The 14149-nt window shown below is 40.2% G+C and overlaps 1 protein-coding gene across 1 annotated transcript; it reads right to left on the reverse strand.

Moving 5' to 3' along the window:
* LOC311179525 (small ribosomal subunit protein uS11) lies at nt 1–945 on the reverse strand. Its single transcript, XM_084246766.1, has one exon. The coding sequence runs from the start codon at nt 925–927 to the stop codon at nt 472–474; it is 456 nt and encodes a 151-aa protein (XP_084102892.1). The 5' UTR covers nt 928–945; the 3' UTR covers nt 1–471.
* Between the last annotated feature and the right edge of the window lie 13204 nt (nt 946–14149).

Below are 14149 nucleotides of genomic sequence, written 5' to 3' on the forward strand. Positions count from 1 at the left end.
AGGTCTGCTGTGCCATGTGGGTAGCTCCCTGGCCGGGCATGGAACTGGTGCTGCAGTGGCTGTGGATAGCTTCATAGGTTGTGTCCTAAACCCTTACACCACCAGGGAGGCCCTAATTTTGTTTTTTTAATTTATTGTAATTATTTTTTTTCCTGATCCCATATTTGGTTCCCCTATATTCCTCCTATAAGTGAAACCATCGGATATTTTTCTTTTTCCCTCTGGCTTATTTCACCGAGCATGAACCTTTCTAGCTCCATCCATGTTGCTGCGAATGGCATGAGTTTATCTTTTTTGATTGCTGAGTAGTATTCCATTGTATATATATACCATATGGATTTCCTTTTTTATGACAATGATGGGGGTGCTTCTCTCCTGTCTCCTCTTCCTCCTATTCTTTTTTTTTTTTTTTTTTTTTTGGTTTACAAGAAGGCAATTTATTTTAACAGAAAATAATTTGACGAGTCCTGTTCACAGACGGCGACCACGGCGACCCCCCTTCCTGCGGGTGCTATCAGAGGGAATGGGGGTGACATCCTCAATCCGCCCAATTTTCATTCCTGAGCGGGCAAGGGCTCTGAGGGCTGACTGTGCCCCAGGTCCAGGAGTCTTGGTCCGATTTCCTCCTGTAGCCCGGAGTTTGATGTGGAGGGCAGTGATACCCAGTTCCTTGCACCTCTGTGCCACATCCTGGGCTGCCAACATAGCAGCATATGGCGAGGATTCATCTCGGTCAGCCTTCACCTTCATCCCACCGGTTACACGGCAGATGGTTTCCTTGCCAGAGAGATCAGTGACGTGGACAAAAGTGTCATTGAAGGATGCAAAGATGTGGCAGACACCAAATACGTTTTCTCCTTCAGCCACCTGAGGTCCAAGGCTGATGACCTGTTCTTCCTTCTTTTCCTTCCCCTTGCGAGGTGCCATTTCTGCGCGTCTTCTCCAGACTCCGCCACCGGAAAGCCCTCCTATTCTTGACTGAACACGTGCTCTGAAGCAGGAGTAGTTTGAACTTTTCTTTCCTCTGAAGCAGGAATAGTTTGAACTTTTCTTTTCTTCTATCAATTTAACTCATAGTCCTTCAAGGTTAAGTACCATGATTAGCATCTTATGGGCAATTTTGTGTGAGAATCATCTTTTACAATCTTATTAGTTCTAATGTCTTCTCCTCTTTATAAAACTGTTTTTTGTAAAATGCCCCTGCATTAGTTTGCTACATCTGCCAGAACAAAGTACAATAGACAGGTTGGCTTAAATAACATATTTATTTTCTCAGGGTCTGGAGGGTAGGTAGTCTAAGACTAAAATGCCAATAAGGTAGCTTTCACCCTGAGGCCTCTTTTCTTGGTTTGTAGGTGACCACCATTTTGCTGTGTTCACATTGCTTTTTCTGGCTGCCTTGAGGGGCAGGAAGAAAGGGATGAAAGGGAGAAAGAGAATGAAAGAGACACACGAGGCTGGGGCTCTGCCATCTCTTCTCATAAGTTCACCAGTGCAGTCATGACCACACCTAACCCTAACTACCTCCCAAAGGCCCCACCTCTAAATACCATCAAGTTGGGTTTAGGTCTTCAACATAGAATTGGTGGAGCATACACCGTTCAGTCAGTGGCATCCCGTGTGTTATCTTGAAATGATGTTTTGTAAGAAAATACTTAGGTATAACTCTGCCAGAAAACCTGAGTAGCTAAATATCTCAGATAAAGCATAAATGTGATTATAGTAATTGTTGACTGATGCAAGGGTGTGGGTTGGTGTTTCAATACCATGAGGCTGAAATGGAAAATAATTCTTGGTACTATTTGGATTCAAAGAAAATACAATTTTTCATTTATTAAAATGTCAGAAGTGTTTCTCAAAAGCCAACTATTATTAAAATCATGTTATTTTGAGTTTAGATATAAAATGGAATTAGGTTCCAAGCTTAGATTGCTGTGAAAAGGGTGCTCTACAGTTAGTGTTATGTAGTAGGGCAGGCACTAACCATCCTATCCTGACTGATGGGACCATATTATTTGGTGCATAAAAGGTCTGTGTTGTTTTTGTTCTCTTGGATTGAAGATGAAGTTTTTAATTACGTTGACGTCTTTGCAGGTTTACTTCTTGTCTAGTTTAATATCTCTCACGTTATGTGATATTGATGTTGTCAATTGTTTTCTTATTTAATTAATTAATTAATTAATTTATTTATTCATTTATTTATTTTGCCTAGCATATCTTTACTCTTCAGTGTCAGTCTTTACTGGTCACGTTTTATGAGGTATATATTTTTTAATTTAAAATACTGAATTTAATTAAAAAATATCAAAGGTTTTGTTTTTTCTTAGGGAAATGAGTTCATTCATATTTATTGTAATAAAATTTGATGAATTTAGTTTTTTTTACTTTATATTGTCCACTAATAATTTTACTTTGTGTTGGTTATTTTTATCCTTTTCATATTGTATTATCTTTATTTTATTCCTGTCTCCTTCCACACATTTGCAGTTCCCACGTCTTTCTTTTTTTTTATTATTATTTAAATTTTATTTTTATATTCCCCTTACAATTACAACCCCCTTATTTTGACCCCAATCCCTCCTTTCCCCACCCCCCACCCCCCATAGAGTGTCTCTGGTTCATCGTTGTTTGTTGATTTTGGTATTTTCTTTCTTATAGTTATTCTTTTTTCTGGTCCCTTATTTAAGTTTTCTAGATTCCTGCTATGAGTGAGACCGTTTTTCTCTTTTTTGATTAGTTATAACTTGCATCTATGTAATACATTTAGTGATTTAAAACTACTCAGACACAGCACTATAACAATCATTTATTTTGCTTACAACACGGAACTCTGGCATGATTCCAGGGTTAAAGCTTGACTCTTCACCAAGCAATTGAAGAAGTTCATTGAAGTTATGAGGATTCCTTTCCAAAATGTCTCTCTAATGTGTCTGAAATCTCAGCCAAGGCTAAGGACTTGGATTCTTCTTCAGGTGGCCTCTTATGGTGGTTGGGCTTTAAGGGTTAGTGTGCAGCTTTTATGACTGTCTTGGGAGTTACATAGGCTTCCTCTCTTCTCTCTTCCCCCTCCTTTTTTTTTTTAAGGATTTTATTTATTTATTTATTTATTTATTTATGCACACAAGAACTGGGGTGTAGGCTGGAGGTAAGGAGGGGAGGTAAGAGGATTCACCAGAGACAGAATGGGGAGCAGAACAGAAGGATCTACTGAAATACACTACTGAGGGGAGCAGCGGGCAAAACAGGAGAGGTCTGCTCTGCCATGTGGATTATTTCCCTGGCTGGGAATTGAATTCAGGCCCCAGCAGCAACAATGTGATAGCACTGGGACTTAACCCCTATGCCACAGGGGAGGCCCCCTCTCTGCTATCTTGGTTGAGACTGTTGCAAAGGGCCACACAAATTTAAAGGAGAGCGTCAACATTTTGCAAGAACTTGTGGAGTGGGAAATAATTGCAGCCCTGTCTGGAGAACACAGGCATCAAATTTCTTCTTTCTACTCTGCATAAATTAATAACACCCCCCACTGTATATTCTGTTCTCTTAGTCTTTCAGTGGTTGGCTGTCTCGATTATTACAACTTTTTTTTTTAAAGATTTATTTATGTGTACAAGAGCTGGTGTACAGGCCAGAGGTCCGGAGAGTAGGGCCGGGGGGGTGGGGGGAGTGGTGAGAGGATTCACCAGAGACAGAGTGAGGAACAGAACAGGCAGATTGATCGAAGTACACTGCTGAGGGGAGCAGCGGGTGAGCCAGGAGAGGTCTGCTGTACCATGTGGGTTGCTCTCTGGCTAGCGGGGGATCAACCTTGTGCTGCAGAGGCTGTGGATTGCTTCATAGGTTGCATCTTAACCCCTTGCACCACCAGGGAGGCCTGATTACTATAACTTTTTAATGACTCATGTTGAGTGAACTAGTGATTCTTCCTCGCATCCTCTACTTATTCAGTGGTGTCTTGGCTAGTCATGGACCTTTACAGCTCATATAAATTTTAGAGTATTCTTGTTGATTTCTTTAAAAAAAAGCTCTAAGCTTTTAATTAAACTTACTTTGCGTCTGTAGGTACCTTTGGAAAGAGATGACATTTTTAAGATGGTAATCTTTTTACTCCAGAAGGTGTATTTTTTTTATTACAGATTTTCTTTAGCTTTCTTTAATTTCTTTCTATAAGTTTCAAATATTTTTCTGCCAAGATCTTGTTTATCTCTTATTGCATTTATTCATAAATATTTTGTTCCTATTTACAATTTTGTGTGTATTTAAATTACAAATTTAAATTAAATTTAAATGTAATTAATTAATTTACATTTTGAAACTGTTAACTGGTGTACAGAAAATGAAATTGATCTTATATCCAGCCATATTGCTCTATTATTCTTCTTAAAATTTCTCTATAAATTCTTTTGGGTTTTCTCTGTAACCAAAAATATTATCTGTTAATGATAGCAGTTTGTTTATTCCTTTCTAATCTTTTTCACCTTTTCTTATAATGGTTAGGTGGCTAGGACCACAAGAATAGTGTTGGATAGAATGGTGAAGGTAGGATTGCTTATCATGTTCTGGTTTTAATGACTAGCCTCCATTATAATTTTGAATGATTACTAACTTACTAAACCTCAAAAAATGTATACGAACACCTGTATTCTCTTATCTAGATTCATTAATTGAATACAAGTTGCCTTTATTATAAATTTGAATTTATCTTCCCTGAGAGTCTAATTAGATTTTTAGCTTTTAATATGCTTATTAAAATTTAATTTTTCTCTGGAAAAATGTTAATAAAGCAGTGGCAGTCTTATGTGTAATTTAAAAACTGAGCATTAGTCTGAAGGCAATTATTGTCTGTTCCTATGTGTAATTTAAAAACTAAGCGTTAGTCTGAAGGCAATTATTGTCTGTTCCTTTGAGTTTGGTGCAGTCAACAGCCTTTACTCACATAGGACACTGCTCATTGCACCTCTGATCATCTTAGAGAGCCTGGAATTTTTTGTGAAAGCAGATTTTGTCTTTGAGTAACATTACTGTAAGTGCTCAAAATATATTACTTTAAGTTCAACGTACTCTTAGTGCTTTCAAAATGGTGCTCCTTCTTTTTGTAATTTTAAAGCACAATCTTTTTTTTATTTTTTATTTTTTTAAAAAGATTTATTTATTCATGCATACAAGTGCTGGGATACAGGCCAGAGATAAGGGGGGGGGGGGGCTGGGGCGGGGAGAAGATTCACCAGAGACAGAGTAGGGAACAGAACAGGCAGACTGACTGAAATACACTGCTGAAGGGAGCAGCGGGCGAGACAGGAGAGGTCTGCTGTGTCATGTGGATTTCTCCCTGTCTGGCTAGGGATCAAACTTGTGCTGCAGAGGCTGTGTATTGCTTCATAGTGCCATGATTAACTTCTTGCGCCACCAGCAAGGCCCTATAGCACAATCTTTAAATATAGTAATGTTCTCTTGAAGAATTTGATAATTTCATGGTAAAGGGCCTAATTTTATCTTTTAAATTGAAATGTCAAGTTTCCTTTTACACTATAGCAAGAAAGAAATGTCAGAGGTTATCATGTGTAAGAGTGGTGGCATGTGAGAGTGAGTGAACTGGAGGATGAATACATACTGAATGGATGTCCTTGTCTTCATAATAAGCCAAAATTGGGGAATAAAAAATTTCACAGGATGGATCATAAGATTTTTTTTTTTTTTAAGAAAAGCCATTAGGAACTTGAGTTCAAGAAGATAAACTTTCTTAGTGTTTTAGAGTCTCTCGAAGTTTAGAAAACTATTTTAATTTTTTACAATGGGGTTTGCAGATACATGAGAGAAAGACTATTGTTTATTTTTGAATAATATATACCAGTAATTTTGGAGCTTCTAATCTTGTACTGTGCATGTGACAGGTGCTAATACATATATCTTATTTGACTGTGGAATATGAGGTATTTTTAACAAATATTTATTGTGTTACTTTTCAGTCACTTTGTAAACAATGATTCACTTATACTTCAATATGACTCTATGAGGCAGATATATTATCCAGGTGAGGAAACTGAGGCACAGAGTCAAAAAACATGCCTTAGGTCATGTCTCATAATTCTGGCTGAATTTCAACTCAGGCAATCTGGCTGCTCAGACTAGGTCCTGACTGTGCTTTCTGGCAAAGTCCACGAAGTGTAGCCTTAGCACAGAGGGTGTGTTTGTTCCAAAATGTCCTTGATTTTCACCTCATGATGTGGGTACTCAACTACTGGTTAGAGCAGGTGTGATATGGGCATGGGCAGTTTGGCGGAGGGAATTTAAAAACAAAAACAAACCAAAAAAGAGAGGAAGAAATACACTTTAAAAAAAAAAAAAGAAAGAAAAGAAAGTTGCAGATCAAGTGGACTAAAGGTGCTTGACATTCAGTGCCATGCACGGCTGACTCCAAACTCCGATTTCCCCGTTTCTTGATGCTACTTTATCCTCTCACAAACCATTGCATTTATCAACGTGGCGCGCATATTCAGTCTGAACAGAACTGGCAAAACCTCAGTCTGCCGATCCGTTTTGGGAAATGCAATAGTCTCAATTACCCGGTTTCTCCGGGGGCTCACTCTTTTTCCCCCCTTGTTTTAAATTCTTCTTGTTGCCACTAGAGGGCAGGTTTGTGCCACCACTTTCTTTTGCAAGAGAGGGAAAAAAAAGAGGGTGCCCAGTCAAGCTCCAAGAACAAGTTGAGGCCAAAGAGTTCCTTGAAGATTCACATGTGGAATTACCTCCTTGGTAGGCAAGCAGTGACATGGACGGGTAGAAAAATCTCCTGTATCCCTTAGAGCACCTCATCCCGTTGCTCACTTTCTCATTTCTGCAGAAATAAGATGAAGCAAATGATGAGTCAGGAACAGCTGTTCTTCTCTTTACCTTTTCTGAACTCTCCAGCCACTTTGGTTAAGGATCAGGAGACCAGGAGTTAGGTAACAAAAGACTTGCGAATATAATGGGTTTGTCCATTGGTTTGGAGTTCTCAGGCTTGGTGCTGAGAATAACATGACAGCGAGCTACTGCGATTGGGCCACTGAGCTCAGATGCTTGCAGGTGCCGTCTGCTTGTAGCAGGGTTCCCAGGGAGAACTGTGCAGCGTCACCCGGGACCTGGCTTGCTGTGCATGCTCAGAGGCACTGGTGTTCCTTGATGAGCCCCTGCAAAGTGAGCAGCCAAGGCCCGTGTATTTGTGGTGTCAGTCGGACTAGCTGCTTGAATTTGGGCAGAGAGGGTGTAGTGAGGACGATAACCCCCACGGCTTGATCTGCCTTGCTGAAGATGCTGACAGCGGAGACTTCTTGCTCCTACAGCTTTCTCAAATTGGCTGAGAGCTGACTCTATCAGAAGGTCTTTAAGCGCAGTTAAGCTGAAGGAAAGGCCCTCATTTTCTTCCCCACAACTGGAAGTAGGGCTAGTTTCTTTTGTTATTTTTAATAACAAAAATCAAAACCCAAACCATGGGATCAAACATCTGTTTGCCTAGGTGGAAAGAATGAGCGATTGCCTTTGGGTGCCATTCTCATGCAAAGGGCCCATTTTCAGCCTTTTGGGCCCTGGTCTTGAGCTCATCTGTCACTTGAATGAATGTGACATTCTTTTGGTTGATTTTCCTTCCAAATATTGTGCTTCTCAGAGCTCAGTTCTTTATGCCGGATGGCCTGCCCCACACCCTCATCTATTTTAATACTGAAGTTCTGAGTGGAAACAGCAGGGTACTCAGAGCAAGTTCCCTGCAAAGAGAACCAGGGAGCGAGGTTGGATCTGCCAGGGAGCTAGGAATTTAGGCTGGTCCGTAAATTGACATGATTGGCACTTGAGGTCCTTAGAAATGAGAAGGAATTTCGGTTTTTGTAATTTTATGGTGCATCTTCCCTAAGGTTTCCTGCCAGGAAAATAGAAAAGCTGTTTCCCTGGGTACCATTTATTTCCAGAGTAAATATTATGGAGCGGTAAAAGCATGGGGTGGAGGATCCTGAGTTTCCCAACTGATTTAGAACAGCTAATTTATGCTCCGTAAGCTTCCCCTTCTCCACCTGTTACATCAGAAGTTTAACACAACCAAGTCCACACTCAGGGGCACGTGTAAAGTGCTTAGTGTGTTGTCTGGCACACTGCGTCTTCAGCACAGTGGACTGTTTTACTGCTGTTTGTGAAATGTTACAAAGAACACTCCCTCCAATACCGGCTGATGGCAGTAGCTGCTGAAAGCCACCCGTCAGCGCCTTCTCCTCCCTGAGTGTTCCCACTTGTTGACTGTTTTCTTTAAAAAATTTTAAAAAACTCATTGCCTTATGTAACTTTTCACCCCACTCACCCAGAGAAGCTGGAAGAAAGGGCAGGAAATTATGCCTGCTTCTGGGAGGCCTTTTCCATGCTCCCCGACATGAGACTCATGGCGAAACCAGGGTCAGAGAGTTGGAAATGCCTGAGGGCAGAGCCAGAGAGAGACTGAGTCATCTTTTGCATTGCTATTAAAATTCTCACCCGCCCAGATCCTGCTCCCTACAAGTCCTATATAATTTATTTCAGAGCCTGTGCCTGGGTTCGCACTAGCATGTACTTATGATGCAGCAAAATTTCACTTCACTGTTTTCACTCCGGAGCTGGTTAGCAGCACATGCCTGCATTGTGGGTAGGTATTACTCATTTCAGACTTGTCTTTCTCCTCAACATGTCTTTTCCCTCATCACTGCTTTTCATTTCAGTTGGGGTGGGAGTGGAGGAACAAAGAGTTCTTTCACGGCCTTCCAGCCATTTCTGAATGTTAAGGAGCTCAGCTGTTAGCCTTGTCCTCTCCCAAAGGGGTCTTCAGGGCAGCACACAAGAAGGAGCTTATGGAGCCAAGTGTATTGTGTTTAGTAACATCTGCATACTGTGTTTGCCTGTATGTGCTTGTAGTATCTGCAAGTGTTGGCTGGGGGTGTGTGTGGATGGATATATATGTTTGGTTAGAGATACGTGTATACGTTGGGCATGCATCTGGGGTAGTAGAGATGGAGCAACAAAACTGGGTCACAGATGGCACCCTTTATATGTATCACCAGCAAACATCTATTGGGATCCTAACCTATGCAAAGCACATAAAGAGGTATATTTTTCCTGTGGTTCCTACCCTTAAGGTTCGTTATAATCCATATGGAAAGACAAAGTGTGTGAATATATCATAAACAAACCAGCAGGAATAATAATTGACACTTGATAATAAGTGCTTCAGGAATTAAAATGAGGAAAGATTCACTAAGCTCTGGTGTGTTTCAACAGACTCAAAGGATAAGACAATGTTTTAACTGGACTTTGGAAAAAAAATTAGCACTCAGATAAGCAAAGTGGAAGGACAACTCTGAATTGGCTTGCTTGCCAAGACACTATTACTGGTGATAATAGTCAAAATTATTTTGGTTACCAGTGACCAAAACCCCACTCAAATTACAAACTAAACCAGTATGACCCATATGACATCGAAGCTGAAGGCTTCAGATCTCAAAGATGCCGTCAGGACACTGTCACTGTCCCTCAGCCTGTTCTCAGTGTAGACTTTGTTTTTAGAAAGGCACTTTCTGTAGACAGGGCTTCTTGATGCTCCAGAATTTATTCTCTCATCTCTGCATGCATCCTTTCCCAGCAGCACTAGCAAAACTTCCCAAATTCTCATCAGCCTTGCCTGGGTCAAGTCAAGTGGCCATCTATGAGTCAGTCAGCCTGAGCAGTAGTGGCACGGAACTCTCTGCTGGCCAGAACTGGGTTGTGTGCCAAGAGTTGTGAAAACTGTTCTACCTGAGCCTTGTGAGCTGAGGGGGTGAGAGGGGGAGAGGCCAGCTCAACTAAGGAAACCAGGTTGCTTCCACCAGCAGAAAAGAATTAAGCCCAGGCAGATGAAAACAACAGATGTCCTCTGTCATCTCATCTCATCCATTAGCAACATGTTGGTGATGGATCATAACAACTACTTTCTTGAGTTCCCCAAATCCTTTATATGAACATCAGGGTTTCCTGAACACAATATGTCTTCGGTATTTGACTGTAAATCTCAGACAAAGTAGGCATCTATTCTACTTTTTATTGCTAGGTGATCTATTGGGTGATTAATTCAAGCCTTCAGGGAAACAAGCACTAGAACATCTTCATTAGTGAAATTAGGACTGACCTTTTTCCCTCTGGCCATGTTTGTTTGATCGAGTTATCGCGATAGAATAATATACTCACATTCCTGGTTTAGCCCAGGGAGGAGATCCTACCTTTCAGAATCAACCTCCTGAGAGGAAGTTATTCAGTTCAATAGGAACTGGATATTTAAGTATATTTCTTTTTTGTTGTTGTTTTTTTAAATATTAATTTTTTATTTTTTACATCATTGTTCATTATTAAACAATATTTGCTTCCCCCCACCCCCTCAGGTGCAGTCCCCATAGAGTTTCCTTCCCGAGTGCACCCGTGTACCATCACCTCAGTCCCCTGTGCTCCTCCCTCCCTCCCTCTGATCCCTCTCCCTCCTCCTCCCTGCAGGCTGTCTCTGATTTATAATTGTCTGTTTGTTTTTGTTTTGTTATCTTTTGTATTATTGTTATTTTTTTCCCTTAATGTCTTATTTGGTTCCCCTATATTCCTGCTATAAGTGAAACCATCTGATATTTTTTCTTTTTCCTTCTGGCTGATTTCACTGAGCATAATTCCTTCTAGCTCCATCCACGTTGCTGCGAATGGCATGAGTTTATCTTTCTTGATTGCTGAATAATATTCCATTGTGTATATATATACCACATCTTCTTGATTAAGTATATTTCTTGATGTTTTTACCCCTAAGGATGGTCATAACCAATGTTATAGATCTTAGCAACCAAGAAATAATGTCATTGTTCTATTATTTCTTAATAGAGCAATAGTCAGGATCGAGATAGAAGTGCAAATGAGCTGAATTGTGCCGCAAATTGGGACTTGGCAAATATATCTGGCAATGAGCCATGATCTTTTCCATTCTCAATGCTTGACATTGATGAAAGATGCCTAAGGCTACACTTAGCATCTGTGTTATTAGGGTCTTGGAAACTAGGCAAAAGCACTAGTTTTAAACCATAAGGCAGCTTGTTCCTCTAGACATTAGTACTGAAACTTTATTTGAAATAATATATATCCTACAGATTCATAGACGTGGCAAGGGTAAGATGAACCTTATATTTGTTTTGCATTTATTTCTATGTCATATTTATTTTTAATATAAATTATTTTTAAATTCTTTATCACTTCAACCACTGACATATATAGTGCTGTGAACATGCACAATATAGAAAAATATTTCTAATGCTCATTTGACTCCAAATCCATACCTACAGAAAGCCACCACATTTGTAATTTCCTGAGTGAACCAGAGATTTGGACAGCATTTAATAAACTATTATTTTCTTTAAAAATAAATTTAAATTTCATAAGCTGTACATAAACATTCCTTTAAAAAAAAGATTTATTTTTATTTATTTATGCATACAAGAACTGGGGTGTAGGCCAGAGGTGCAGGGTGGTGAGAGGATTCACCAGAGACAGAGTGGGGAGCAGAACAGGTGGAACTACTGAAATACACTGCTGAGGGGAGCAGCAGGCAAGACAGAAGAGTTCTGCTGCACCATGTGGATTAGCTCCCTGGCCGGGGATTGACCTCAGGCCAACATGATGATAGCACTCAGACTTAACCTCTGGACCACCAGGGAGGCCCCACATCCTTATTGTTCTTAGTTATAGAGCATGTCCTTCCACTGACATGCACACATACACATACACAGCCACAGAAACTCTACAGTTTAATGTATGTTTTCATAAATGGCATTATATTAAATGTATCTACAACTTGCTTTTTAAAATTCAACAGAATGTTTTGTAGATCTATTATACTTTTACATGTCCATCGCGTCCCCAATTTATGGACATAGACCTTGTTGATTATTTTCTACCATTATGAACAAAGCCGTTTCAGATCTCCTTAAATGTGCCTCCTTGGGCATGTGTGTTTCTAAACTGCCAGCAAAAGTCGCTGTCATCATTCACGTCACCTTTAGTGCCCCAGTTCTCTGAATATTACGTTTTACATTTTCTGTCAATCAAATATATTTTTTGCCAATAAATAAATTGGATGAAATATATTACTTTAATCTGAGTTTACTCAGTTGTTAATGAGTTTTTCCCTAAATGACACCATCATTCCATGATTAATATTAAGGGGCTTTCAGTGGCATTGGTAGTGCTCAAGTCAGCAAGACAATTTTCTTCTGATAGCTGTGATTTCTTACTCACCTAAGAGCAACCCATTTCAGGTACCCAAATGCACTGTGTTTAGCATTGCCAGATGTGGGAGAAAGCAGTAGTTGATAATTACCTACGCAGAGAATAAAGTACCACAGAGATGAAATCTGAAATCCCCGGGCAGAACTATTAGTGATTAATATCTTTTTAATTTCTATTTAGAAATTCTATGTTTTTTTTTTCATTTCTATTTGTAAGAAAACAATGGTTTCTTTATAGAATAATTGAAAGGCTAGATTTGAAAATCTGTGTGACTGCCACCTTCAAATAGTTTTTTTTTGTCTTCCTCAAAGGACAATATATCCCATTATTTAGAAGAATTTCCAAGAAATGATTGCTTCCAAATCTCCAATTTTGATGACTTCTAAAGTTAGTGTCCCATCTCAAGCTGCATGCTGATTTCCTGTTTGCCCAGAGGATAAGTCTGAACTTTAGCCTGCCTTCAGGGCACAGCAGCAGGGCCCAGACTGCCCAGCCTCAGCTCACCTCCATTTCTATGTAAACAAACCTTCCCCTCCAGTCCACAGTTTCTCTTTCCTTTGCCAGGTTGTTTTCCTTATGTGACTCTTTTTTTTTTTTTTTTTAAATTTTAAGGATTTATTTATTTATGCCTATAAGAACTGGGGTACAAGCCAGAGGTGTGGGGCGGGGGGTGTGTAAGAGGATTCACCAGAGACAGAGTAGGAAGCAGAACAGGCAGACTGACTGAAATACACTGCTGAGGGGAGCAGTGCACATGTCAGGAGAAGTCTGCTGTGCAATGTGGGTTGCTCCCTGACCGGCAGGGGATAGAACTGCAGATAGCTTCATAGTGCTGTGCTTAACCCCTTGCACCACCAGGGAGGCCCTTCATTTCTGCCTCCAAAGGCCCTCTCATTCTCTAGTGTCTTCTCTCACTTCTGCCTCATCTAGGAGTCTTCTATGACACCTCAGGGATCCCTTCTGTCCTGATATTACTTATCTCCCACATTTAAGCAATTTTAAGAGGCAATGCTTTTTTTTCTTCTTTCTTCACATTCCAGTATCTCTGGGATCTGGGTATGTATTATAATCACAACTGGTCTTGTAGCTGCACTGATACAGTTGTGCATGAAAATTTACAGATAAGGTTTCAGCTTGGAAGAAATTCTGGAAACCTTAGTGGAATACTCTTTCAAAAGCTGCTATATCACCAATGTTTTTGATAGAACAGAGAACAATACTGTGTGGTAAAACATGGACATTGATGATTCTGAATTTAAAAACTGATTAAAAACTCTTACTACGGGGCCTCCCCGGTGGCGCAGCGGTTGAGCGCTGGTTGCGAAGTTGCCCACGGCCTCTGCGGCCGTGGGTTCGATCCCCGGCTGCTCCCTGGCCACCCGAGGAGGGTCCCACATGGCACGCAGACCTCTCCTGCCACCCGCTGCTCCCCTCAGCAGTGTACTTCGGTCCTTCTGCCTGCTCTGCTCCCCTCTCTGGCTCTGGTGAATTCTCTCACCCTCCCACGCTTCTGACTGTACCCAGTGCTTGTATAAATAAATAAATAAATAAATCTTAAAAAAAAAATACCCTTACTATGACAGACCATACTAAGAAGTTTTCAGAATTCTTTAATTTATTTCACTTTCATTTCTCTTATATAATATCATATATCACCTAGCACTGATACATGATAAGAATCAATGTGTAAATAAATATCTAAAAAGATCTCTCATTGTATATAAAATGAAAATTCTAAATGAAAAGGAAGCCTGGAGCCATAACTTAACTGGTCACTGTCTTTCTTTTCCTAGTGACATATCAGGTCATGCTATTACTCAAAATGAATCACAATTTAGACTTGGTGAAATGCAGACTATCCTGAGAT

Source organism: Talpa europaea (genome assembly GCF_964194135.1).
Source record: "Talpa europaea genome assembly, chromosome: 11".
Classification (NCBI taxonomy): Eukaryota; Metazoa; Chordata; class Mammalia; order Eulipotyphla; family Talpidae; genus Talpa; species Talpa europaea.